The 27,584-nt window shown below is 41.7% G+C and overlaps 1 protein-coding gene across 2 annotated transcripts in view; it reads right to left on the reverse strand.

The window, feature by feature from the left end:
* LOC114426173 (radixin) overlaps positions 1 to 26,625 on the reverse strand; it is a 31,570-nt gene extending 4,945 nt beyond the window's left edge. The window contains exons 1-8 of one of the 2 annotated variants that reach the window (XM_028393387.1): positions 26,366 to 26,625; positions 18,164 to 18,264; positions 5,954 to 6,037; positions 2,246 to 2,341; positions 1,805 to 1,927; positions 685 to 836; positions 490 to 573; positions 261 to 407 (exon numbers count right to left, since the gene is read on the reverse strand). In XM_028393387.1, coding sequence (XP_028249188.1) covers positions 261 to 407; positions 490 to 573; positions 685 to 836; positions 1,805 to 1,927; positions 2,246 to 2,341; positions 5,954 to 6,037; positions 18,164 to 18,175 — 698 coding nt within the window. In that variant the 5' untranslated portion in view covers positions 18,176 to 18,264; positions 26,366 to 26,625. The other variant, XM_028393388.1, reaches the window with a different exon arrangement.
* Between the last annotated feature and the right edge of the window lie 959 nt (positions 26,626 to 27,584).

Here is a 27,584-nt window from a genome sequence, read left to right on the forward strand (position 1 = left end):
CTTGTAACCATGTTTAATGGACGTAGATATGTCTCTTATGGTTTTATTTTCTTCCTCTTTGATGTCAGTTTTGATTGTTCGCTCTCTGTATCAGTCTGGGCTCATGGTCCCATAACATGATGCGATGTCGCCTTGTGACGCCTCGATACAAGCTGCATTTGTCAGTGAATTGTGGCGGCTTACTCACATTCAAGCTAAAACTAAACCAACCAGGTGAATGTTACAGCATGTAACTATGTGTGTGTGTGTGTTGTAGTTACTTGTCTTCATGCTCATAGATGTTGAGGCCCAAGGCGTCGACCCCCAGCCACAGCTCTGTGCCCTTCTTGTTTTTGATTTCAAAGTAGTTGACGCCGTACATCTCCAGGTCCTGAGCGATTTTCAGATACTCCATCATTGCATCCTCCCTGCACACAACACACACACAACATTAGAGAATCAAACACACACATTTTGGTTGTCTGAAATGCTCAAAATTCACACACTCACCTGAGCATGCTTCTGTGTTCCTCGTGCCAGGTCTGTATTCTGTCCTCCCACTGCTCCTTTGTCAGCTTGTGTTGCTCCAGAACTCTACATGAAACACACGAAGATCAAAAAGCAAACAAATAAACAAGACTAGTATTAATAATATCACCTAATTTATAGGACAGTATGTTGTGTGTGTGTGTTTAGACGCGTTACCTCTGTGGCAGGAGTCGGTCGGACGCCAGGTAACCAGGCTTGTGTATGTCTTTGTTGTAATCACCGTACTTGGCCTGCACAGCGTAGGAGGCCAGCAGCACAGCCGTCTCTGGAGGACAGTAGTTCTCATCATTCAGAATGGCCTCCTTCACCTGCAGAGATCACACACACACAGACACACACATTCATCAGGGGTACAGCCTTTTGTATGGTTTAAAACTCAGTCAGACAGTTGTTCATTTGAATCCGTCATCATTTTCTGATGAATAATAAAAGAATCTCATTCCAATCTGGCTCAGGTAAAAACACAAAACACTGGTCTGATCGAAAGGAATACTCTTATAATTTGGCTCTATATGTTTCCACCTCTGTTGTAGCAGTTCTGGGAGTCACACAAACACAGACAGGAGTTAAATGTACATACAATACATAGTTTGTTTTCTAGTTAGGCCGAAAATAAACACATCATCTGTAATGGCCTTTGAGTTAACTGCATTAGGGATCTCCGTCTCGGACAATTTAAAGAGCGACCTAATCCCTCTGCTTTAGATTCACATAGAATCTGTGGCTGCTTTCTGTTCAGTGTGAGATGTGCAGAAAAGGCTTGAATAGCTTTTGTGTCCATTAAGAAGATTTGAAGTTGTCATACAACATCTTCTGTGTTCCTTTACCATTTTCATAGTCTAAGTTTAGTTTTTTTGCAAGTTTTTATCCCCATGTCGTCTCTCGTTCTCTCTCATTTTCCAGTCTCCAAACTTTAAACGACATGCAGCCCAGGTATATTTACATGATGAATTTTAATGATCTCACATTCAGAATAGCTGAAAGATGTATGTCCCCCCAACTTTGCTAATGCAGATAGCAAAATGACCGTCGTTTGTGTTTATGCTTGGCATTTAAATATCATGCTTTGTACAAGACTTCTGCTTTTGCATGCTACTTTGTGCAACTCCTCAGTTCCCCCTACAACAGAAGTGACGTGTGCAAATTCAGCATGGGAACTACAGCAAGTAGGAATTTCAGAACATGGCCGTCTCATGTTAGTATTATTATTTCCATTGACACAATCAGCAACAGAATAGCAGCTGGCAGGCTGTGTAATGTACAACCTGTTCAGTACCTGCAGGAAGAAGAGCTTTTGTGTGATCTCCTGGATGAGCTCCTCAGAAACATCCTCTGGGAAGAACTTTGCTCTGAACTTGAACTGCAGAGGATTCTCCTTCTTTACATCCTGCTGGGTCACCTGGACAGAACACCCAAACACATTTCACCTTCCTCAGTCTTCACAGCGTGTGTGTGTCTGACAGGACATGACTCACTTAAAACAAGTTTCAAAACACTGTAGCTTTTTAGCACTTTGGATTAAAGCTTTCACCAATCTGACTACTACACTGAGATTACACATGCAGAAAGCTTCTAGATAGACTATGAACCGTAGGAGGATGTTTACTGTTTATCATCACAACAGCATCGTGTTTTCAAGATAAGGAGATTTATCTGCACAAATAATAAAAACAGGAACAAAAAAGCTGAAGATCTTAGTCAGCCCTGGCTCGCTCACCTTCTTGTTGAGTTTAAGCCACGTCACGTAGCCTTTGCTGTCTGTGTACTGCAGGCCGAAGAACCAGACCTCCCTCAGACCCACCGTCTTCACCACCTGAAACCACAGAAATAAATCAAATCTTTAAGGTGAACGGCATAAATATTGCATTTCTGGCAGTCAGAGAAATAACACACAACACCTAATATCAATGTAATCATTGCAATTCTCAACATAAAGGCTTTCTGCATGGGATGTGTGGAAACCTCTTCATTTTTGTTGTTGGGAATGAGACTCTTGACCTTTCCTGAGTCAGTAGTATCCTCTCCATTTACTACACTTTCTTTTTTAAGTTAAACACAATCTCCACCAGGGATCCACCATCCTTCTGTAACATACTCTGTCTCCATGGCTACGGTTGCTCTCCCTCTTGAGATTTGCTACCTCATGCCAGGGCAGGGATGTCTCCAGAGACACCATATGTTAAAACTCCAGTACACTGTGAAATACAGCACAGCGTGCAGACATTTGGCAACACAATCATTAGTTCATATGAAAAGGTTCTGCACTACGGCTTTATGTGAACCGCAGACTTTATTTTGTTCCAAAATGTAAGAGGGAAACAATTAAAATGTGGCGAGAGAAACCATCATCAGCATCATCTCATACTCATCGTCAAAATTAATTTCCATCCTGCCACAACACACACACAAATGTTTGTCATTCACAAAGTATCGTCCCACTTACAGAGAGAGGCAGAGAGTCCCAGAGGGGATGTGGACACTCTAATGTGATTTACACAGTCAATACAACAGCACTCATACCATATAATTAACTCTCTCTCCCTCTCTCATGCATAGCCACAGAAAGACATGCTGACATAAACAAATTAAACACTCATGTGTATCAAATAATACACATGCATAAACACTCATCCAACACACACTGTAGCACTGGTGACTGTACAATCGATTACACACACACACACCTACACAGACACAGTGAGGGCCTCCGGAGGGAATGTGGTACGAGGGGCTGAGAGCTCAGCGTGCAGATTTAGAAGAAAAGCCCAGATGAATGATTTCGGGATGAGAGAGAAGAGGAAAGATGGCAGCACAAAAATGACATTTTAACAAGCGTGTGCGTGTGTGTGATCAAAGTGTTCAGAAGCAGGCTTACACATTTTGGGTTAGTTTGATTAAAAAGCTTCCCCATCCTGCTGGATCCTCTCATCATTGAGTGCGTCCGTGTGTGTATTTGAATGTTTATATTGAGCTCTGCAGCCTCTTTATCAATGGAGCCTTCTCTTCATTCATGTGAACTGTTGAAATGAAGCAGCTTTCAGGACCAAAAGACAGCTGTTTCCTCGCATGACTCATTATCACAGAGCTCACTTCTGTCACTTCTGGACATGTGATTTCCTGTGGCCTCAGGAAGAAGCTTTACATACACATAAAGGAGTATATTGAGAAATGAGGCCTTCTCGATTCAGTTGGTCACCAAAGTCTACTGTACTGCTGGGATACATCGCATGATTGTGATAACATTATGTGTCAAAAACTCTATCGAAGAGCAGATACAAGTGAGAGTGCTGAATCAGAGGCTGGGCGAGAGGGCGAGCCGGCACAGCAGAATGTGCAGCACGAGATAATTGACAAAGCGGCAACCCTCTAATTACACAAAGCTAACAGCATTAAGCCTGCTTTGTTTTAGTGTCCAATCTTCCACAGCCTGTTTGCAGTAAGTCCGACACAGTTAAGGTCATAAATGTTTCGAAAACTTGCTCCAATATTTGGAGTATGAAACGAAAAGTTGACTAAAAAAGGAAAGAAAAAAGAAAAAGAAAATTCAGATTTGAAAAATGTGGCTTGTAATGCAACTTCCAGCAACAGACGCATAAGTCGAACCTTCTAAGGATGACAAAATTTCAACTTCATCTACATCTACATTATTTAGGTGGATAGAAAACCTGGCTCTTGACAGCTGTATAGTGATGTAATGGTGTCAAAAACAACAATAGCACACAATGACCTGATTTTAATTGTAGTTAAAATTTCTGATAAAAGTGATGACTATAAAATTAGGAACTATGTTTAAACAAAATATAGGCAGGACCACATGCAAGGAACACACTAATAGTGACTAAATGTAAACCAACACAGCAAGATCAGTTAACCATTCAGCAGCACATCACTGGGCAATTGACAGTTTGTTGCCATGACAATGCAAAAGCACCAGACACCAAGCTGAAATGTTCAGATTTGGGGACTCAGTTGCCAAGTGTGTGTGTGTGTTTCATAGATAGCGGACAGAGAAAGATGGAAGTCAAACTGAGAAGGTGAGTATGTGAGTGTGTTACTGAGTGAATGTGCCAGAAGTAGTGATACAGCCGAGACAGAGTGTGCTAATTATACAGAGAAGGAAGGAGGAAGTAAGAAGTTTGTCAGACCAAACAAGCAGCAACAGCAACAAGGCGCTTCATCCAAAAAAACAAATGTACCCACATTACTGTGTTTTTAGATGCAATGCCTGCTATTTTTGTCTAAAATGATCTCACAGCTTCTTGGCAGGAAAAAGAAAATCATCTTTGTTCTCCACCTCTAAGGTGAAACTGAAATTGATAGAATTGAAGCTGAGAAAGAAAATCCAGACCTGAGGCCAAGCAGAGGTCAGTACACGGCCTCTTCGGTTTAGGATAACATGTTTGTGTGTGAGAAAGAGAAAAGAATTCAGTTTTTATTGTGTGTGTGAGCTTGCGGAAAAGCAGCAGTCAAGCATAAAAAAATCTTGGTTTTATTCCAGTGCAGCAATTAAACAGAAACACACACAGAGAGATTGGAAAGTGGCTACTTCCTGGTGCATTAGCTCAACTTGAGCCTGTCAGAGGAAGGCCATAAAGACCATATCATATCATTCTTCAGCCCCAGATTGGGATGCATCCATTGTGTGTGCAAGAATTAAAGACATATGAAGACGTCTGTGTATGCTCTTATTCATCCAGGTCATAGTCATTTCAGAGAATATAAATCGAGCCAACTGGACTCAAGGACTGTTTTTTTGAATACGTCTCCCTTTAGAACTGAAGAAGCCACTCGGGGGAGTGGAAGAGACACATGAAGTGTCCTTTGACTCTGCACCACCAACATTTCTTCTGAGCAATCACAACACTGCTAGCAGCTCTGTGAGGGGGCACAGGGATGCTTTAAGGTACCAAATCAGAAACAGCTACATATATGAACAAACACGTGTGGTTTGATGTTTCACTGTAAAACAGTTTGTGGTCAAAGGGGCAACAACAAGAAAGCAGCAAACAAAGACCCTCTCTTCATTCTGTATTCTTTCTCCTGTGTCACCACAACCCTTTATAGTCTGACATGAAACAATACTGAAAGCTGCCCTTTTGCTACCCAGACAGTCGACACAGACACACACACACAGACACACAGGCCATCCACCCAACACTTCCCACCATTCACTCTTCTTCTACAAGCGCCCCACTTAGACAGAGAGAGAGAGCTTTGTGTTTCATCTCTGTACACAGAACCAGTACCAACCCAAACCCAGCCAAGCACCCCCTGGCACACACACACACACACTTATTACTGGCAACAGATAACAATCAACCTGAGTCTTCCTGCAGGTCACATCATATTTGAAAGGGGATGTTTCAACTTTTTTAGTTAATGCAGAAATTATACTGTGTGTGTGTGTGTGTAATGTCACTCTTACCTGGTCAAAGAGCTGTTTCCCTGTTGTGTTGGGCTGAATGGCAAACTCCAGCTCAGCGTCCATGGTGGTGACGCGCACATTAATCTGCAAAACATAAATCAATACAATAATAGATCAATAAATAATGAAGTCATTAGGGCTACAGACTATAACTGGGCTCAACTCTGGACTGACGTGCCCTTCTTCAGCTGATATCTGCTGCCATCACTGAGTGTATAAATGTGAAATGTCACAAATCTGGGTCCATATTTGTAAAATATTCTGTGGAGTGACCTCACACTACATGTTGAAGGAAACATCTAAAATATATTTTATACATGCAAATAAGGTCCAAAAATATTGTAAATTATGAGATGGCCTTAATAAGATGGGATCATATAGGATATAATGAAGTAGGAGAAAAGAAGAAGTGAAAATATAAAAATACAAGAGGAAGGAAATCTTGCAGCAACAAACTGAGAAAGAAGTAACACTGAACTTCGATGACCCTCTGCTGCTGGGATAGCCTGCGCCAGCTGTGTGTGTGTCCTCCTATCAGACTGCTATAAATACTCTTCACACATAGTGAACACACACACAAACACTCTGAGCCGGACTCCATAAAAGGTGCAGCCTGTTTATGCTGCTTATCGTCTGCCAGGAAGCTGCACAGAGGAAGCTGCTTCCACTTCACTCTGAAGCAGGAAAATCATCAGGAGGGTTCCACTCGGTAACACTACCTATGACTACATGCACTATTTTATCATCATCATCAGCTTCTACAGTAAGAAGCCTTCATATTGGTTCTTAAGGGCTAACAGGACATCTGCAGCATTTAGGACAGGAAGTTTACACCAGAAGTGTTGTTTTCACTTTGGCAAAGCAATAAATGTTGGACAAATGGTCATTTAAAACAACTAAAGAAGAGGTTTGCTCTAAATCTTTATTAATTTATGGCTTTCTGTCTGTCTACACACATATTTGGTGACACGTCTTAGACCCTGTGCACTACTTTCATGTCCTTAGTTTCTAATTTATGCAAAAAAAAAACAACCTGAACTCAAATACAGCCGCATCTTTCTGAATAATTCATGATGAAGAAAATAAATAAACATTTTGTTGCACTAGGGAAGCAGCAGTGAGGTGCAGCACTGTGCAGCTCAAAAACTGACAGAAACTCTGTGAGTTCAGCCGAATCTCAGACTCTCAGAGACACATGTGCCGCGTGAAATCATGAGGTGGAAGACTGGCTTTTACCTTAAGATTAACACGTGGCATATGATTTACATGTCATTTGTAACATACCATACAAATGATCCTTTCACGTAGCACTATTTACTTATTATTAAATATGCCTGTGAACGTGGTCATCTTAGTAGTTTCTGTGGAACCTTGAAACACTAAAGGTTAGTGTCCACATCAATGTTTTTTTTAATGTGAGCAAACACAACGCTTCTCAACATTGCACACCTGATGTGCTTTGGATGAAAAAGTGATGATTCCTGGCTGCATCTGATTAAACAAACACCTTCACGGTGTGCTGTCTGCTCCTGAATATTAAACCACACCATCATCACGTGTCACCACCAGAGTTGCTGCATATAATTTCACAGAGAAGCATGATAAATCAAAAACTTGTTGCATCCCTGCACGCCTGAAAATATTGAGGAAATCAGTGGGGCACAGTTTTGTCGACCAGTTATCAGACACCTGGTGCGCCCTCTAGTGGACGCCTCTGTTAATGCAGATAATATACAAAGCAAATATCAGTAAACTCCTGAACACCTGGATAAAATTCAAGTACAGCCTCAGTCCATCTCCTTCTAACCAAGCAGTACATCAGAGAAATCTTTCCAGTGGTCATTTTCACAGTAAAGAACATAAACAGACACTGCACACAATCACACGTTTGTCTTTCTATATCCTTTCCAACTAGAGGAGTAATACATAAGACTCTTCTGTGCTGCAGTAAGCAAACCCATCTCTGCAGTGAAACCAACTGCCACTGTCCTCAAGTAACCCTGAGAGGGGGGAGAGGGAGAGGGAGGCAGCAGTACTGCAAAAGACAGAGAGAGAGAGGAGGAATAGAAGAAAACTGGGGAGAGGAGAAAGAGGCAACAATGGTACAATAAAAACTTGTTACCAGCCTTGGGGGTAAAACTGCTGCATCAGCTGCATGTGTGTGTGTGTGTGTGTGTGTGTATCTTGTGGACAGAGACAGACAGATTATTGTGCCTATGGTGAAGTGAGTGCATCAGTCAAAAGGAACCAGCAGTCAGACAACTCAAGACTCGCAGACAGCTCAACTGACCTGAAAAATATTGACAAAGACCAGTCATGCAAGTGCACACACACACACACACCAAGAACAGACAAAAGCAAAGGCACTCTACCCCCAACCAACATGCTCTCTAACACACACACAGATTTTAAAAAGTCCCAGAGGTAAGCCTGATTTTGGAAATATAAATACACATCTTTATTGATTATCAAAACTGATGGCTTTTGGTTTATCAACTGTGTGTGTGTGTGTTTGTACTCCAATTTATAGGAATAACGTGTATAATAATCCCACGAGAGAAAAAGCAATGAAGAAGAAATTGTTTTTGTACAGTAGCTGTTGGAAAAGTGTGGGAATGAGACCACATGGTGGGGGCGAGAGTGAGTGTCCAATAGTGACACTGACATCTGTGCGTATGTATGTGAGCGCAGCCATATGTCGGCTTTACATTACAGGCTCCTTCAAGATGCACACTTCGTTTGTCTGCGTGCACATCACTTCCCATCCCTGTGTTCTGACTGATAAGGTTTCCATAGCAACGTCCTTGCAGCTGATTTCAATGTAATTTTCTAAAAAGCCTAGCGGGCGTCCCTAAAGAGGGATTTTAACACTTGACAGGGTGACCGGCAGAGGATTGACCCCTCTCCTGAGGTGAGATAAAAGCCTAACAGTTCAACACAGACAACAGAAAAACAAAGGAGTTAAATTACTGTAGCTGTTCATTATTTCAGATTTATTGATTAATTTCAGACCTCGGGCTTTTTTCTTTTTACAAATGCTTAATGAGCTGAACAGAGAACCAGAAAAAAATGGAGGCCAGCAATCACATCTGGTGGCTGGCTGTCCACATACTTCTGTCCACAGAGTGTTGTTGAATATGTTCTCCTTCAACAGCTGCAGAAGCACAAAGAAACAGACAGTGTGTCTCCTGGCTGATAGCGATGAAGACGTTAACTGATAAAGCAGGCGGTCTCAGCCTGCTCACTGACCACAGTCCGTTCTGTTATAGCTTATATTTACACTCCTCTTAGTGCTTCTGCCAGCTGTGCAACTTCTCATACAAAAAAAAATTAAAGCAGAAATATATCCATTCCATCTCCACAGTGGTGGTTATATGGAGCCTGGCAGATTCAGAGCAAACTGTGTTCATAATTTAGGCGAATTGATAGTTCACACTTCACACATAAATGATCTAGAAAGCCTCAGCCTGTGAATATTTACTATGCAATGACAGCAGCTGCTCAAGTTGTGATTAGAAAGTTTAGAGTTCTTCGACATGCCCTACATGCTGAAATGAAATTATTACCACAACTCACAAAAATTCTTGGAAAGCAGGCTACTGACACACTTTGCAACAAATCCATTCCTACTAGTACTACTGTTACACAGCAGGCTGCAAATGCTAAAAAATCTATTAGCAGCTAGGGTTGGGCGATATTGGCAAAAAAATTAATCACGATTAATTGTGGCATTTAGCCGATAATGATTAATTTGACGATTAATTGATGACAATTGCACTTACATGTTTTTGACTCTATATCGTCACATTGTTCTAAAATGATACTGACAAATCATCAGTCAAGTTAACTACTTCATTCTAACAGTTTAAGCTGGTGAGTAGTGATTAGTCACCAACCAGCCATGTTTGAAATATGTATTGATAACAGATAAATAATAAAATAATAAAAATAAAAATAATAATGAAGCAAACATTTAAAGTAACTTTGTCCTTCAAATGTTCTTATCATAAGATCACAAAGCAGTGCATATCAACATTAAAATTAAACAAATAAGTTCATAAAAGTCAAGTCAAAGTTAAAAAATATGTGTCTGTGCAAATGAACCTGTGACCGGAATATGTCACACACTAGTGCATGTTTTTACTCATACTGTAGAACAGCAGCAGAAAAAACAAACAAATCGGACAATTCCACATTGAAATGTGTGCAAATCAACCTGCGTCACTTCCTTCCAGTGCTTAGTTTGGTCGTAAGGAGCACAATGACTAAACGTACCGCGGATTCTCGGCTGAGTGGAATTCTTTCCAATATCTGCTGGAGGAGACTTCGATGTTTTGCTGTGGAGTCCATAAATAAAGATCGGGAGGCAGCATCTCTAGTCGGAGTTACTTATTTTGATATGAGCAAACATTCGGTTAATATGGCAACAACTAACGCTCCATGCTTCACACCTTATGCATGTAGCGTATGCATACGCGGCGTTGTGGCCTCGTTGCGCTTTCTTCGGCTTTATTCGTACTCTGGCTTATGGTGACAGACGTTGAACCTCCGTTAGGAACATGCTGCTCCGCATCATTTAACTGAACACCACTGCCTTCTGCCATTATTGTTATTGTGGGCTCACATGTGCGCGCTTGCGGGTGATGGTGAGAGTACGTCACACACAAAAATGCATCATCATGACGAGGCACTAATCGCCATAATCGATAAGTGGCAAATTCTGAATTAATTCTGACGATTAATTGCACATGATACAATTTTTGCACAAGCCTATACAGCTACTACAAAGATGAAGTGAGAGCCAGTGAGCACTGTTATGCAAACCACCACTGACTCATTCAATAACCACCATGCTCCATATCATGCACTGAATTCCATTCAAGTCCCTCTAGTACATTATAGAAATATAAATAACAAACACATAACAAAACCTAGCAGTATATAAAACACATTATTGCATTCTTTTTAAGCCTTCCAGCTTTAAAGTGTTGTTAATCTTTCAACAGCCACGTTTGTGTTGTAAGAGGTGTTTGATCAATAATCCTGTCAGGCAATCGCCCTGAGTCCTGAGCCAGACTTACCTCACATTAGCAACACACAGTATGATATTCAGTGCAAATGAGAATAAAGGATGCATGTAGTTAAAAGTTCTCAAAGCTAAACAATGCTAATATTTTATTGGCTTTAAAAACACATTATTAGTTGGACTGCTAAGGTCATTGATGGTACCTATTCCTCTCCTGAGTTGAAAAATCAATACAAACAATGCAGAATCAAAGATGCTGCATGTTACTCCTCCTTGATACACAACTACTTTCCAAGTAGACTGCTGTCTCTCTGTGAGCTTACACACAACTAGCATAACATTGTCTAGAATGTCACATGCCTTTTTCCAGTGAATGGTGCATCCACTCACATACACAGAGCAAGATTTCTGCCCTTTCGGCTTAGGGCTGACAAAAAAAAAATGACATGAGACAGGAAGGGGTCCAGAATGGAACTGGACCTGTGCTACAGCAGTGCAGTACAGTCCGTGGAGTACCAGCTCTACTAGCTCAGCAACCAAGGTGCCTCCACTGTCCAGTTCTACTGTGGGTGAAAATATTCGCAGAGGACAGAGTTCAGCATGGGCACAAACTGTGTGTTACTATGTGTTCTTTCTCAGCCTTTCTGTTATCTGCTACAAGGTTCTTAGCAGTTGTGCTATTGTAGCTCTCACACCCATGGACTGTATATAACTATGGATGAAGCATTTTGAGCCTGCATGGAAGGATCTGACCACCATGTTGGTAGAGTCTCCCTGAAGTCCTAGTGAGTCTGCCTGCCTGTTAACTTGCAACTCAATATACCTACTGCTGTACAGTCATCATTGAGGCCATCAATATAATTAACTTAACCTGTCATTGGTTTTAATGTTGTGCCTTATTTAACATGTTGTTGGTGATGATATCATGAGCACAAGGGCTGTGAAACAAAAAAAAAAAAGATTACACAAGAAACAACAGCACATCTATAATCTCCTGTGAGATATAATACAAAGATGTTTATTTATGCTGCAGAATACTGCTATGATTAGTCAAAATGAACTGTACTATGCTTTTAGTTGGTATAATTACAATGTTGAAATTGTGGCTGTTTAACTTTGTCATTTTTGTAATGAGATTCTAGCTGAGGAGGCTCTGGGGAAAACTGAGCTGTGTGTTTACCAGCAGCATCCTCCGGTGCCTCCATGTTATTCACAACAAGTAGTGACAGCTAAATAGTAGGCTAGTGTGTACAGGCCATGGCCGCCCACACAGTGCAGCCCACCTGTTGACTGTATTTGTGTGTGTGAGAGACACAGACAGCCATAATTAAAAGCTGTTGCTAGCTAAGCTGGTTAACAGAGGCTTTAAAGGCAACCGGGGGCATGCTGCCGTCTTCACCTTGTCTCTGGAGTGTTTTTCATCACCACCCTCTCTTTCCACTTTACATTTCCGCTCTGACACTCTTCATTTCTTCACCTCTGTCACTCTCCCACTCTTCTCTTCTGCTTTTCAAAAGCAAATTGTCATGCACACCACACTTCTTTCCACTCCTCTGTGCATTCAAATAGTAATCTGTATGTTTTTAGAACATACTTTAAGCTTGTTTAAGCTCAAACTGAAATATCAAGGACATACAAAACAAAGTCCAGCCATCAGTCCTGCGTGAGGTAGCTAGTTAGACATACAGATCTGGTGTTTTTCAAAGCACGGAAATTACAGTGATCTACTGCCTGATTTGAGCTTGAGTAGGAGGAGTTAGCATGTCAGACACAGCGTTGCCTTCAGCTGTGGAAACCAAAAAGTACATCTGCCAGCTAGAGCGGGAAAACAGCCTAAAAGGTAATACTGATGTGTTTCAAGAAGCAGCGAGGATACTGAATCCAACAGATATTTCCTGAGCTGTGCTTTTAGTCCTTGCCACATTTGGTCAATAATACCATCTCACAGATACGGCACAGAGGGTTACATTTATACTGGATGTCTAAAACAGAACAAATGGCTGCATGGGTTAACAAATACTTCTATTTTGTAAATATCCACCCATGTATTTTAACAAGTCCCCACTGTACACTTTCAAGGGGAAAGCCAGTGTTGTACACCCAGAGGTATGAAGGCTTGTGTGGCAGTTTCTGCTATGCCAGCTCACGGTGCCCTTTGGTTGACATTAACCCTTCATACTAGGGCTGCTGTCATTCTATTAGTTGGCAGTTGCCGATATAGTCATGCATTTAAGCAAAGAGTCCAGGGGGAGTGGATCGTTTACACTATTTGAAAAAAATCTGATCAAACAAAAGACACCTTTGTATGAAGCCTCTAAATGATCAAAATGTGAGAAAAAATAATAAATGAGTGCTACATCACTGTGTTAGTGCAGTATATAGAGTACACTGATGGATAGATGAGGCTTTTCAGCACTAAACGACTGGACAGCAACCACTGAAAGCAGATTAATTGTCATTAATCAACTGTGCTGTTTCTTGAGAGAAATTACTGCACAAAGAATGTGCAGAATATGGCTCTAATGCAAGTTTAACTGTGCTCTGTATGTTCATTACTTCCAATCGAGTTCACACAGTGCAGTAAAGCATCGGCTGCAATGCTGCATTTTAACTGCTGACAGGAGGAGACCTAACAAGCTGGTAAAGAAACCTCCCAGAGGTGGAGGAGGATGAAGGGAGAGGGATGGCTAAGCTATCATCCCTTCTTAAGACCAAGTCCTGACATCTCTGACATCATAGTGACCTTTAGTGACAGCCTGCTTTACCCACAGGTCCTCCCAGCCAGCAACAACAATGCTTTCTATGTAAAATCTGTGTTTTTCAGTCATTTCCAGTATATTTAAATTTTATATTTAATATTTAAATATTTAAATCCCATTCTATAACTATGACCATAACTTTGGTACGTTGGATTTTGTTCAACAGGGGAGCATCTGTCATAAATTACAGGGTTGTGCACATACTTCTGATCTAACGTGTCAATCATAATGCTGTAAATCAAACAGCACTACAGGTTGTAACACAGCAGTTATATCAACAATATTTTATTCATTCCAGTAAAAGGGTGACAGAATTCTGACAGCGTCTGGGGAGCAGAGTTGCAGCAGGAGGAGTGGTGAACTTCACACTCTCCCTCTAATTAGATTTAGTGACTTGGATAATTCCCATTATATAAATGAAAATGGCCCCCTGAAATATTCATAGCCTCCAGTGAAGGCTTGATGCCCCCCCCCTACAAGCCCCCTGGTCCTCTGGGACAACAACCCCAGGAGGGGCAACATGTGCACAACGCAGCGATAAATCAATAATGCACGATGTCCCACCACATCTCACACCCGGGACCCAGACAGGCCCAGATGCACACTCACTTGCACAAATAAACAAAATGTAAATCCACAAACAACACATTCTCACGCAGCCAAGCAGACGAGTTAAATTACAGTAAATATGGACTACAGAACTTCTATTGTGTGGAATACAAACACATACACACACTCTATATAGGAAATCAGTATGTCATTTTAAGGATTCTCCTACAACCTTAAAGCCTCCAGGGTGTGGGGATTGATTTTTCTTTGTTCTGTTTCCATGTTCTCTCTCCTTTACATTCTCTCCGGTCTCCTTTCTTTGTCCTTTAAAAAGCTTTAGCTGTAGTGACATGGGCACAGAGATAACCTGCTCCAAATAATTGCTTGCTAGATCACTGAATCCTTTTTTGTATTCTTTACACAACTGCTGTTTCCAAGCGTGCTTGGCTTCAAGAAGAGACTGGTGTAAAATATGTGCAGTCATTTACAATAAAATGACCATCAGTTTGATCTACAAACACCAGCTTTGAGTGCCCTTAAGGCCCCTTTCTCATCAATCTTGATAGAAGATAATTTTCTCTTTTTTTGACACAATGATGAGCCCAACACAGTGTAATGTCAGGAAAAAAACAACATAGCTCCATAGCCTTTTTCTCTTTGATTACATCAGCTCTTGTCTGTACAAGAATCCTTTCTCTGGCCCGCCTGCTGATATAGAGGCCCTTTTTGTACAACCCCCACTTTGAACAACATGAAAGGAGTACCAGGGGTCGACAATGTGTCTTATGGGTGTACATACACACGAAAAAACCATAAAACACAGCCTCTGGGAGGGTTACGGTCCAGAGCAAATCCACGTTTTAATGGCCTGCCCCAGGCTAACTAGCCAGCTCTGCCTTTTGGCGGGGAAGCAGACAGTTTCTACACAGCCTCACCTGCAGAACTGTGTTCTTATTTTTTTCTTCTGTTGTTGTTCATTAGCTACGAGCTAATGGAGCCCAGTTAGCTCATGTGTTCACTAGTTATCAAGCCTGCCTGCAGGGGCAACTCAGCTTTAGTGTTTAATCCAATGTGACATTTAAGTATTTCACGTGTGAAGCAATGAAAGGGCTGATGTGTTTACTGTCCTACTGCTATAGGCTTAATGTCAAGGCACAGTCGAATGTAACCAGAGTGGGAGTTCCCCTCGAGGGCGGCTGGGGTGTCGTTTTCCTGGACTGGATGTGAACAAAGTGGCTGTCACTCAGACTTCTCCCAAATCCTCTTTCATCCTTTTGTGTTTTCCTTTTAGTCCTCACAGTGTGTTTTTGATAATCTGAGCTTTAGTTCTCTATTCCAACTTTCACTCCTGTAAAGTCTGTCTCTCCTTGTGGCTCTGTGTCTTATCTCCTAACTGGTCTCTGTCTGATCCAGTGCTATTCCACAAATTTGCTATGTTAGACAGCTATTCTCTTACATTACCTGAAAGGATTTTAATATCTGACAAATACCACAATGACCACTCTCATGATTCACCTCCCCCTCCTCTCACCACTCTTTTCCCCATCGCATATCCCTCGTGTCTTTCCAGGAATTGGGCTTGGCCTAATTCCCCATTACATTACTGAGATTGACTGATGGGCCAAATGCTCGCTACACTCGCTGGCTGGCTCTGGATAACGGAGGAAGCAGCCAACATGTTCACACCCAGCAATGACAAGTTTCCTCTCCTGACTGAGGCTTTCACCAATCTCCATCAATCTGTTGTGATGTAATTGATCATCTTTGCATGCATTGAACTGCTTAAATTGAAGTTTTGCTTAATTTAATTGCCATTTTCTGTTTGTTGAAACATATATTAACCCTCAAAACTTCAAGCACACTGTAAGCTTATTATTCACATAAATATGAAGCCCTGCACCTCTATGGAAAGAACATAATCATGGCTAGAAGTAGAGAGAACCCGAAGATCTATTTTGTGCAGAATTACACATTTCTACAACTTTAAAGCATAAAAGCGAAATGCTTGAATTTGAATTTGAAACGTTGAATTTTATGATTAATGTAAATTGACAAAAGCTAGAATCACTGTGTGCAACATATGTACAGTTCCAAGAAGAAGTATGTGAACCCTTTGGGATTACTTGGATTTCTGCATCAATTGGTCATAAAATGTGTTCTGATCCTCATCCAAGTCATCACAATAGACCAATGCAGTCTGCTCAAACTAACAGCACACAAAAAATTATATGTTTTCATGTTTTTGTTCATTGAACACAACATGTAAACACACAGTGCAGGGTAGAAAAAGTATGTGAACCTTTAGATTTAATAACTGGTTGACCCTCCTTTGGCAGCAACAACCTCAACGTTTCCTGTAGTTGCAAATCAGACCTGCAGAACAGTTACTGGTTTGTAAAGAGGAATATCGAACCATTCCTCTTTACAAAACTGTGTCAGTTCAGCAATATTCTTGGGATGTCTGGGGTGAATCACTCTCTTGTCTTGTCGTCAAAATGTCTTGATAAACTTGGGAATTCATGTTTACATCAATGACAACACCATGATGCCCCTCCACCATATTTCACAGTAGCTGATGAAGATGAAGTTTTGATGTCGGGGTGCAGTGCCATTCCTTCTCCACACATAGGATTGTGTGTTCCTTCCAAACAACTCAGGCTTGGTTTCATCTGTGTGTGTTATTTATAGGGCAGAGCAGCTTCAACCAACACCTCCAATCTCCTCACATTGATTGGACTCCAGGTTGGCTGACCCCTGGCTCCAATTAGCTCTTAGAGAAGTCATTAGCCTAGGGGTTCACATACTTTTTTTCACCCTGCACTGTGAATATTTACATGTTGTGTTCAGTAAAAACGTATAAAAAACAGTAGTGAGGATTATGCATCTCAACCTGTGACAATATATCACAACACACTAAATATTTCCAGTGTAATCACTGTTATCATCGACAACAACATTACTAAACTTTAACCCTGAGGCTTAAAGCTGCTTCAGAAGAATTTCTGGAGCTCTTGCTTCAATTCCCAAGGTTAAAAGAAAATGTAGTATAATAATAAAGGTACATATGGCCTTGCAACCATATGAGTGTAATCCTGTTATTTAAGCTGCTGTGCAACCTCAGCCTGTGTGTGCTGGTATCAGAGCAACATGAAGGCTCCCAGTGTCCTTCAGGCTAAAAATAGAGCAGAGAAAGCCCTCTTTGTGTTTGTTCCTCTCAATAGACAGGACAGTTCCACAAAGTGGATGACTGTTGTGCTTCTCTGTGAGCGAGCACTCCTGTGTAATGCCTTGGTTCCCACTGGTCGCACTGACGACCCACTCTGGCCTCACATTTAAAAAAAACAGCAGGTATGAATGGCACCAATACAACTCCTTCAGGCTGCTCTTCAGGAATAAATATCAATGACTTCTTTTTCATCAAAGCGTGAAACACAAATCAACAAAATTACACCATTTACTATAAAAAACCTGTTTGATGGACAAGGATGCTGCCTTTGAACACACAAGAATCTCTTAAAGATTTCTCTTTAATGCATTTATGTTTTCAATCCAAGGTTCCAAAACTTTGTCCTTAAACAGACAAGCCGTTACTCAAAGCAAAGATCAGTGAAGGATTTCAGCTTTAAGATTTTATCATCAAGTCATATCTTTACTTGCAAAATGCTCTTTCAATGAGCCTGGAGCCACAGATGGTCCAGAAACGAGATGTGCAGATTTTCTGAGACAATGGATACAAATACCTGCAATAACTTTATATTTATGGCAGCAACTCCTTGGAATTCTAAAACTGATGCAGAGGAATGCAAAAGATAAGCAGGATAACTGTGTAGATTTAAAGGACAACAGCAACTATTACTGTGTTTGTTGGGTACTAACCGGTTTGGGCATCTTTCTCCTCTCTTCGCCCGTCCCCTGTTGCTGAGAAAACAAAAAGAAGTCGTCCTCCGTCTTCCTGCCTCACACCGGGCCTCTTGCGCCTGAAACACACAGCAACAGGAACAAATGTCACACAAAGAACACACACAGCAGGTAGATGTACAGTTACTCTACGGTGGGCATGCATTTGCAAATCTGTACTTCTAGTAGAAGACAGGATTATGTCATTATAGTAAGAGACAAAGGCAGGAAACAGTAAATCAACTGAATATGCTCAACACCGTTCATCACATTCATTGATCAGTTCAGCTGTCTACTACTTGCCACACTGTACATGTGCAAACCAAAACAAAACATATTTTGACACTCTAATATAATGTCTAAGTGTTCGTGTATTGTATGTGTCTCCTCTCCAGAGACTTTAACTAAAAACAAATTATGCATGTGATGTTTGTAATTGTAAAAGATTCAGTGCAACAAAAAACGTTTGTGCAACCACATAGCACTAATAAACAGCTAAGTAACTTTCCCTTCACACAGCTGCAGCTTTTGGCATGACCAGACACGAAACTTTCTCCATCGTCTGGGAATTTGAGGGGAAATGTGCCAAGTTGACGGCAATGTTGGTGATATTGATGTATACTGTGCACGAGTGAGTGATTAAGTTTCACATAAAAAGTCAAACATAACCATCTATAAATAAAAACATGACTTTTCTTTAAACTTTCTGGTCAGGATCAAAAAAACATTTATCCCATGTCCCATGTGGTCCAACAGGAGACGGAACTTGTAAAAAAAAAAGTTCCTTCTGCGGCATGTCCAAATAAATAATAAAACTAAACTAAAAGCTTGATTATAAAGAACAAGAACAATTTAGACTTGAACCATGGGAAGTTGCTCTGTTCCCACAACATCAATCATCAACAAAAAAAACACATCCAGAAACAGTCGAGCTCATGTTAACATGCAGCTGCCGCAGAGCTCCTCTAGTCTGACAGCAGCAGAGAATCCCTCTGAGTCCAGATCAAGTTCACGAGACAGTCCTGGCCTGACACCACCATGCTGAGCTGCATTAATAATAAATAAGAAGTCCAAAACACAGACATATAGAAATCGTAAAGAGGAAAGAGAAACACCAAAACAATGCAACTGTTCCCTTTACGTGCTGACACGCTTACCACTGACTGGTTACCAGGACAGTGTGGTGCTAACTAGAACGTCTCGTTACTGAAAGTGATTAAAATGTAATATAAAAGTGTCCCTCAGGTGCCAGATCTGTGTGATGTGTGAGACCAGAAATAGACCTTTCTCAAGTGTCAGGACAGCGAGTTAACCAGGCTCAGTCACAAGCTCCAGAAACACACTCAACTTTTAAGTACTGTTTACTCACCATTATATTATAATACAGACCACATTAGATGAAAAAGGTGATTGTGTGAAGTGACAAATACCCTGTTTATGCTTCGAATTCCATCTGAACCAGTATACACCATCACAACCAAACTTAATACAGAGAGGTTGACACTGCTAACTTCATAAAAGTCAATGTAGGCCACAGATTTCTTAATGCCTCTTACTGTCCTAAATGTTTCCATTTCTATTAGAATCTGGCTCCATGCAGGGAAAGGGACTTCTACATATTTGAATATTCTCGAGGCAAACTGCAAATTTTATAATCACATCAAAGAGCATTGTGAAATATACTCTAAAAAAAGAACTGTCCCAATTCTCCTTTTCACATTGGAGAAATTCACTTTGATGTGCCACAGAACTGCAGGGCCCATCCTGCAAATCAATGCACAGCTCAGCCAGACCTTCCATCATCACATCAGGGTCCATCTGAGGCCCAGATCCTTCTAGACCTTCTACAAAGTGAGCATCAACAAAGAGCAGCTTCTTTCTTAGGACAAGGACTGGAATTTGACCAACAACACCACTGATCAGTGATTATCTAGTTATCCTGTCTCTCGTCAGTAGCTGGGATCTACTGGATGACAAGTAAATGCTTTGCCTTCAATGTTGAAGTCATCAGAATGATTTGAGCAACTTTTGCAAGGACCAAACTGACTGTTACACAACTGGGTCTCAAAAGCTGCAGCTCTTGAAGGGTGTTCGCAGTCTGCTGTGGTCAGTACCACTCAAAAGTGAACCAGTGACAAGATCATAGGCAACCGAGACTGGTCTGATCCAATAGATTAGCTTCTGTAACGGAATTGCTAAAAAAGTGAATGTTTGTTCTGACAGAAAGGTGGTGTAGTGTAAGGGTTGCGTCCCCTGAAGTTGTTTTGTTTTCACTCACTATTAAGTTTATTTTTGTTCTGTTTTCTGTTTCAATTAACATACTGTTCACAAACAGGGTGGGGGTAAGAATCCCAGTTTGTGTTAAAATGCAGATAACATGCAGATAAAATGCAAAAATCATATTTTACAAGGAAAACTGTTCCCTGCCTGTCTTTCGAATTACGTTCCACTAGTGATTTCACCATTACTGGGTTATGAGACCTTGAGACCAGAAAAGAGAATGAGAAGTGATAGAAGTGCAAGAAAGCCTCAGACACCTCTCCATCTACCTAAAGCTAAAAACTCATCACCCCTCGGATAAATCTTACCCTGCCCCAAAGCTGCTTTACTGCAAACACTTTACTGCTGCATCTTTTAGCAGGTTCGAGGGATTTAATTTGTCTCATCTATAATCAATGTAACAAATTTATTATCTGCAGTAGCCTGGAATGATGAACACACATCCAAAATGTGTCGCATTTTAGTATCAGCCACACATACAGTATGAGACAAGACACTGAACAATTATCAGTTCCTTGACTAAAGAGCAACAATGAATACATGTAGACTTATTTAATCTGCACAATGGAGCAAGTTTATCACTTGCCTGCACTATGACGTTCTATTTTAGCTTATCAAATGGTAGGAGGTGTAGAATAGTGCACTGATGGAAAAGGAGAGGAAACACATAAGTATTCAAAGCTCAACTTGACCCATATACCTGCAGCAGGGAGATAGGTGAAGACTATGAATGCTGAAACGAAGGCTGTTTCACTGCTTAAAGAGGAGCAAAGAAAAACAGAGAATATAGTTCTTGCATTAGCAAGCATTCAGCATGGGAGACATGATTACAATCTGCAAAATGTAATATATTTTAAATGCTACAGGAAACAGACTGCCTCCCTTTGCACACATACTTCATGGTGAACTGTACTGTGTGCAAGGTTTTTTAGAGAACACAGGTCTGCTCTGTGTAGTGGTCTCACTATCTTGTAAACCTGGCTGTGTGTAAGCCTTCTGGGTGTGTGTTGGTGCATTCATTCAGTGAAAGCAGGGGGTCACTCCCAGGCGGATATAGCTTCCAGGTCACCATTCATGCAGAAAGAAACTCTGCTCTCTGCGGACATTACGCTCTTTCATCTCCCTCTCTTTCTTGTGTTCTCTTAAGTCGACCTGTTGCCTTTTACACACATTTTTATAGGAGGGTCCTGCAGCTCTGCTTTACACACTGCAGCTTTCATCTGCTTCCTCTCTGGCTTACAGATCATTCAGGGGAATACTGTTCAGATCGTTCTCAGCACTTCTGCCTCTGGATATGATTTGTGGTGTGTTACCAGAGAAAGAAAAACAACAATAAGTGCCTCATTCAATAGGCTGTTAAACCCAGTAATGGACAAAACAAGAAAAGCTACTTCATCATAAAATGGCAAATAATGTTGTATCTAAAGTTTATTCACAATACAGATCCAGGAGACATTTCAGCAGTCTGTTTACCATACATGGATTAATTTTTGGAACATTTGGTATGATCCTGGATCCTTTTTTGGTTCTTTAAAAAGTGGTAACATGAACCAACTATGGCTGCATCATTACTGTAGAAGGAACAGTTGTGCGTATTTTATTTGGCATTTTAAACAAACACTTCTTCCTCATTCAAGACAATGAAACTGCTCATGTTTGCCTTCTTCAGTTTCACTATTTTGTGTTACATCTGTCATTGCATGTGTGCTTGCAGAGGCCACAGAATGTCCTACTGTCAGTGCCAGTGATGACACACACACACTAACACACACAAACTTCCAACAGCTGTTCCAACAGCAGGAAGTGGTACCAGCCGCTTTTCTAGAAAACAAGGCTCGACTTATGCCACTGAAGAGTCTTCAGTTCCCTCCGTGTGTGTTAGGAGGAGAGTGTCAAACAGTACAAATGGCCTGTCGAGGTCGTGACCTGTAAAACCACAAAACATTAACACACTGCTAACTGATGCTGCAATTACAGCTCGAAGACCAACTGCTTAGATGCAAATGAAAGATGTGAATTCCTTCCTTCAAACACTGTGCCCCGTTCTGTACTCTATAAGAACTGAAGGAAAACGAGGACACAAAGGCAGGAAACTATCAGGATATGAAAGAATACAATCTGTTTATACCATGTTAGTCTGGAAAAGCTAAAAACAAGCTTCAGACACAGGGCTGAAACAAGCCTGCATTATTTACAGAAATGCACTGAGGATGTAAAAAAAAATGTCCACATACAAGTATTAACACCAAAGTTTTGATTCAGCTGTCTGTTCCTCATAAGCCATGACCTCTCTACAAGAACACTCCACATCCCCAGGTGACTCAGTCTAATTTTAAACAGCACAGGGAAGACAGAGATGCAGATACAGGAAAAGAAAGTGAAAGAGAAGCCACAATAGTGAGAGAAACTAGATAGTGTCTGTCAGGGAACCTGGCTGTGGTGAGGCCTCAGGAGTTAAAGTATATGTTCACAGTAGCAACTGATACAGACGCACACAAGATGCACATAGGCTAAACAAATGATGACATCCTTATATCAAATATGACAGAGAAAAGTACAAGATACAACATTTAAAAAGCTGTAAGAAGCCACTAGTTGCTACCCAGATGTACGGTTTGTTTTATTTATCTTTACAGTTTAGGTTGCATTTATTTAATATGATTTATCATGGTTATATTAGGGTGTGTGTCATCATTTTAAACATTCATTTCATTCGGTTTCAACCACTACTTTTAATCTGATGGCTGAACTGAGCATTAAAATCAAACGGCAGCACAGCAGAGAAAACTCCCGGTTCAACTTTGCCCTACTGTACTCATTACTTATGCATGCATGCACTTCTACAATACAGCATATGTTTATAATGGATATATATGGGGTATTCATTTGTGTTTGATCCTTTCTTTTTTTAGTTTGGGTTTCACTATCCCTGCAAGATGGAACCAGCTTTGACACCAAAACCAGAAAGACACATTCTTAGAGATGATCCAAGTCTCCGCTCAGCACGGCCAAAACCAGAGCTCTGTAAAACAGTTTCAGACTGTCTCGCAGAGGCAGCTGGTATGTGAAGAGTTTCTCCAAATTTAGCCAGCTTCACATGCCGAGTCTGAGGAAGATTCAGATTTGTTTTCACCATTAACACGCCTCTTGGTTGGTGCATTAAGTACAACAGGATTCATTCAAACGCAGAGGAAGGGTGCTGCTGTTAGCTGATTTGGTTTAAGTGCCAGTACATCATTACATTATGAGTAAGTCAGAATAGTTTACATTTCGGATTTGTATTTTTTTTCTAGTGTTCAATGTCATGAAGCAGCACAGAGCAGCCTGGAGGCCAGTGACTCTGCTCCTTTTGTTTTGCCCCAGACAAAAATCCCACAAATACCCATTAACATCTGGCTTATGTCTCCAGTCCTGCAGTTCTCACAGATGTTTGCTACTATTGGCAGCTAATAGTCAGCAACTCTCTGCCATCCCAACAGTATTCAAAGGTCGTCTGCACTGGCTAATGTATAAGACGTACATTAGTTAACCCCTTGTTCTAGTAGTAATGGGCTAGGTTTTCCAGTAGTGTGGTCATGGGGTTATTGGAGGAACACAAAAAGAAAACAGATGAGCTGCTTAAATTTGCAATAAAAAGGGAGTTAATTGACACACTAAGATTGACCGTGACACACGGATTGATTTCCCCAGTGTGAACGGGGCACACTGGGGAAATCAATCCAGCTAGAGCTGGATTCGGGCCATATCTGGATAATATCCTGATAGTTTTTTTTCTGAGTGTGAACACCGCGAATCCGGCTATATCCAGCTTGATTTCAATCCACCTCTCGGAGGAAGATCTAGCCGGATTGGCTCAAATGTGGCTCAGGTCTGAACGCAAATGTAGCTAGCGCATCCGGCTAGCGACGTGATACTTCGGGTTCACGGGGACAGTGACCAGTGGTCATGTACAAAAGCCATATGTAAACAACCGCCAACTACGACAGCTTTGCCCCGAGTTTATTTTCCACAGGGCTACAAAGGAAAAAACTGCTTTTTAAACCGAAAAAAACTAAGAAACGAGCAACACGGGACAAACAACACACGATGCATGCGCACACGCGGTCCTACCGTGGCTTGAACGGACTCTATATATTACGAGGCGCCACCTAGCAGTTTGGAGGACCGCAAACAAGCCGGAACGTATCTAGCTTAAAGACTATCCAGATACAATCCTACTCTAGTGGGATTGACTTTCTCCAGTGTGAACAGGGCCTAAAGTGTCTCCATATTCAAAAGCTGAATGAGATCTAAGACCAAGACAGCATAGAGTTGCATACGTTGTACAAGTTTGTGGGGCTGGCATGTTTACATTACTCTTGATGAAGGCTATGGGGTCACAAGACAGTTAATGTCAATTACATGCTTTCTCACAGAGGAAGATAGCTCAATGTTTGTTCATTTGAGAAGTGTTTATGTCTGGTGGGATGGTTGAGAGGTGGTGTACCATTCGATTCTGCCAAATATTAACCATATGCTTTCAAGGTGTTAAAAAGTTCATGTTCATGTTCATAGTGGCTATAAATAATTAAAACACCTTCAGGAGTTTCTGGTGTGAATGTAAGCAGAAACAGCAAATTAGATTTTTCAGAAATCAACACAAATATATGGACAATATTCAGGACAAATCATCATTCCCCTTCTCTTGTGTTGGGCCATGGGATTATTCAACAGGTTACAAATAAATAGTGCCGCTGCGAGAAATCTAAAACCAGCCGTCAAAGGTATCTTATGTCATGATGCGGGGAGCCTCTTTCTCAAATGAGTTGTAATTTGGTCCCAGAGGGGGGCGGGATCGTGAGCAACAGGACGGATTTGAGCGACGGGGATATTAACCAATAAATCTACGTCCAAGCAGGTCCCAACTGTCCTGACGCCGGACGGGAGCATCTGTTTGTGCCAGATGGACCTGCTATAGGATCATGTGTGTGGGCGCGTTAATGTTAATGTGTATTCAGCAGCGACGTTTACGCGTAAAGGCGCAAAGTGAACACAAACATGGAAACTTCTTTATGATGATGAGGATGAGGAGGAGGAGGAGGAGGAGGAGGTGGTGGTGGTGTGGCTGCAAGTTACTGGTACATATGCAAAAAGCTTATGGAGGCATGCGCAAAAAAATAGCGGAATTTGAATCAACCGCAAGTATTGTGACCCTGAAGAAGCGAGTCCATTAAAATCAACAGCATGCAGAGACGCAGCGTCACCGGAACGTAGTTCGCTACACTGTTGTAGAAAGAAATGCGCGCAGTCAGCACACACACTCGCAGCAAAAGTTGCAAACGGCGCAAGAAACATTGTTTCCGCTGTGCGGGTTACAAAAGAGACGCAGCAGCCCTCCGGCACGAAAAAAAACAAACAGGACGTCACCAAACCGCCGAATTTCAACAGCAGCGGTGGGCACGCCGGGGCTCGCCAAACGCCTGTATCTTGGTTCTTGGATCAGGGAGCAGCTGAGTGGTGCTGCTCAGTGAAGCGCCTTCAGGTCGTTCTGTAGAAAAAGCCACAAGCATCTGATTACCCTGTTCTGTTGCATAACATTTTAACGGACACACTGCACCTTTGCGCAAAGTGACACCACTTCACTCACCCCGTCCTCCCGTCCCGAAACGTGCAAAAGAAGCCGGTTAGAAAACCAGAGGTGAAGCGAAGGAAACGGAGCCACGCCGCCTCTCTCACTATACCCTGCCTGTCAAACGGCTCTGCGTTATCACACAAGTTGCAACCCGTCCGTTAACGGGTCCAGGGTAAGAAAGAAAAAAAAATAAAAGCACACCGTCCTCCGGCTCAGAGAAGGAAACAAATCCCCCCTCATTTGAACGGCTTAACGGGAAGGCAGGCGGAGATGAAGGCGATCAAACTCACCTCTAACGCCTGTGGCTGCGCTGAGGATGTCTCCAACTGTCACCCCCTCCAGCTGGCAGCAGTACTTTATATATATATCCACAGCGAGTAAAAATAGAGCGTTTCACCTTCCCGGCGGTGTGCGCTGTTTACCGGACACAGTGCGCGCTCAGAGTGATTGCAGGGCTTCACTGGCGGAGACTCCTCCGCCTGTTTCCCACGACCGGAGGAGAAGAGGTAGTCAATATGGCTGACGAACTCACCGTACCGAGGCGTGGTGAGCCGAGTCCTGCAGATTCACCCCCCCCTCCTTCCCTCCTTCCCTCCCTCACCCCGTGACTGAAACTCTGCAGAGCTGCTGGGTGGAAACCAGGGGCTCCAAACTTTATCATACCCAAAAAGGAGACGTTTTTCCTTCTGGTAAACGTGTTAGGTCATATTTTATTTTGAGTGCTTCACCTTTACCGCTCTGTATAACGTGTCACTGCACAGTAGAAAGATGATCACCCTTTACAGAGATGCAGTCAATGGCAAAAACATATAGGTGATTGTAATGTGGACTATTTCAGGTAGATTCACTGTAACCAAAATGATGAAAAACCCTTTTACGTGTGCTAAAGAACATGTAGCTCTCCCCTTCAAATGGCCCAGTTTACCTTTTTAAAATAAACTTCTGTATTAGGTGTTACAAAATAAAATGAACCAAACACAAAATATTCAGAGTTTTGGGTCATTATTATACTGTGTGTCACCACCTGCAGCTCTGTCTTTGTATCCATGGTAACTTTTAGCTTTAGCTAGCCATCAATAGAGACCAAAAAACCCACTGTGATCAATGATAATGAGCAGCTTAATCCGAGCTGGAGGACATGACAGCGTGTCACTTCCACACGTTTCTTTAACTTCCTTATTTTAAGAGGCCATTTTAAAAACACAGACTACCGCCCATCAAACTCTGCTTCCATCAGACTAAATGATGCTGTCTCCTCAACACATGCAGGCTAATCTATCAGCTTTTAAACAAACAGCAGCCATGTGTGAAGTGACAGAGGCCAGTCCTCCAAAACCACAGCGTGTGGATGCATGTATGGAGTTCATATTCTGACAGCTGACATTTCTGCCATTCAGAAAGAATGACACATTCAGATATCAGGGTCTGAGTCTGAACTCAGTGGTCTGTTTTAGACAATCTGATTCCACTCGAGGCCATGGGCTTGATCAGCTGTATGTCCTGATCCGA

Source organism: Parambassis ranga, chromosome 21 (genome assembly GCF_900634625.1).
Source record: "Parambassis ranga chromosome 21, fParRan2.1, whole genome shotgun sequence".
In the NCBI taxonomy this organism is placed as follows: Eukaryota; Metazoa; Chordata; class Actinopteri; family Ambassidae; genus Parambassis; species Parambassis ranga.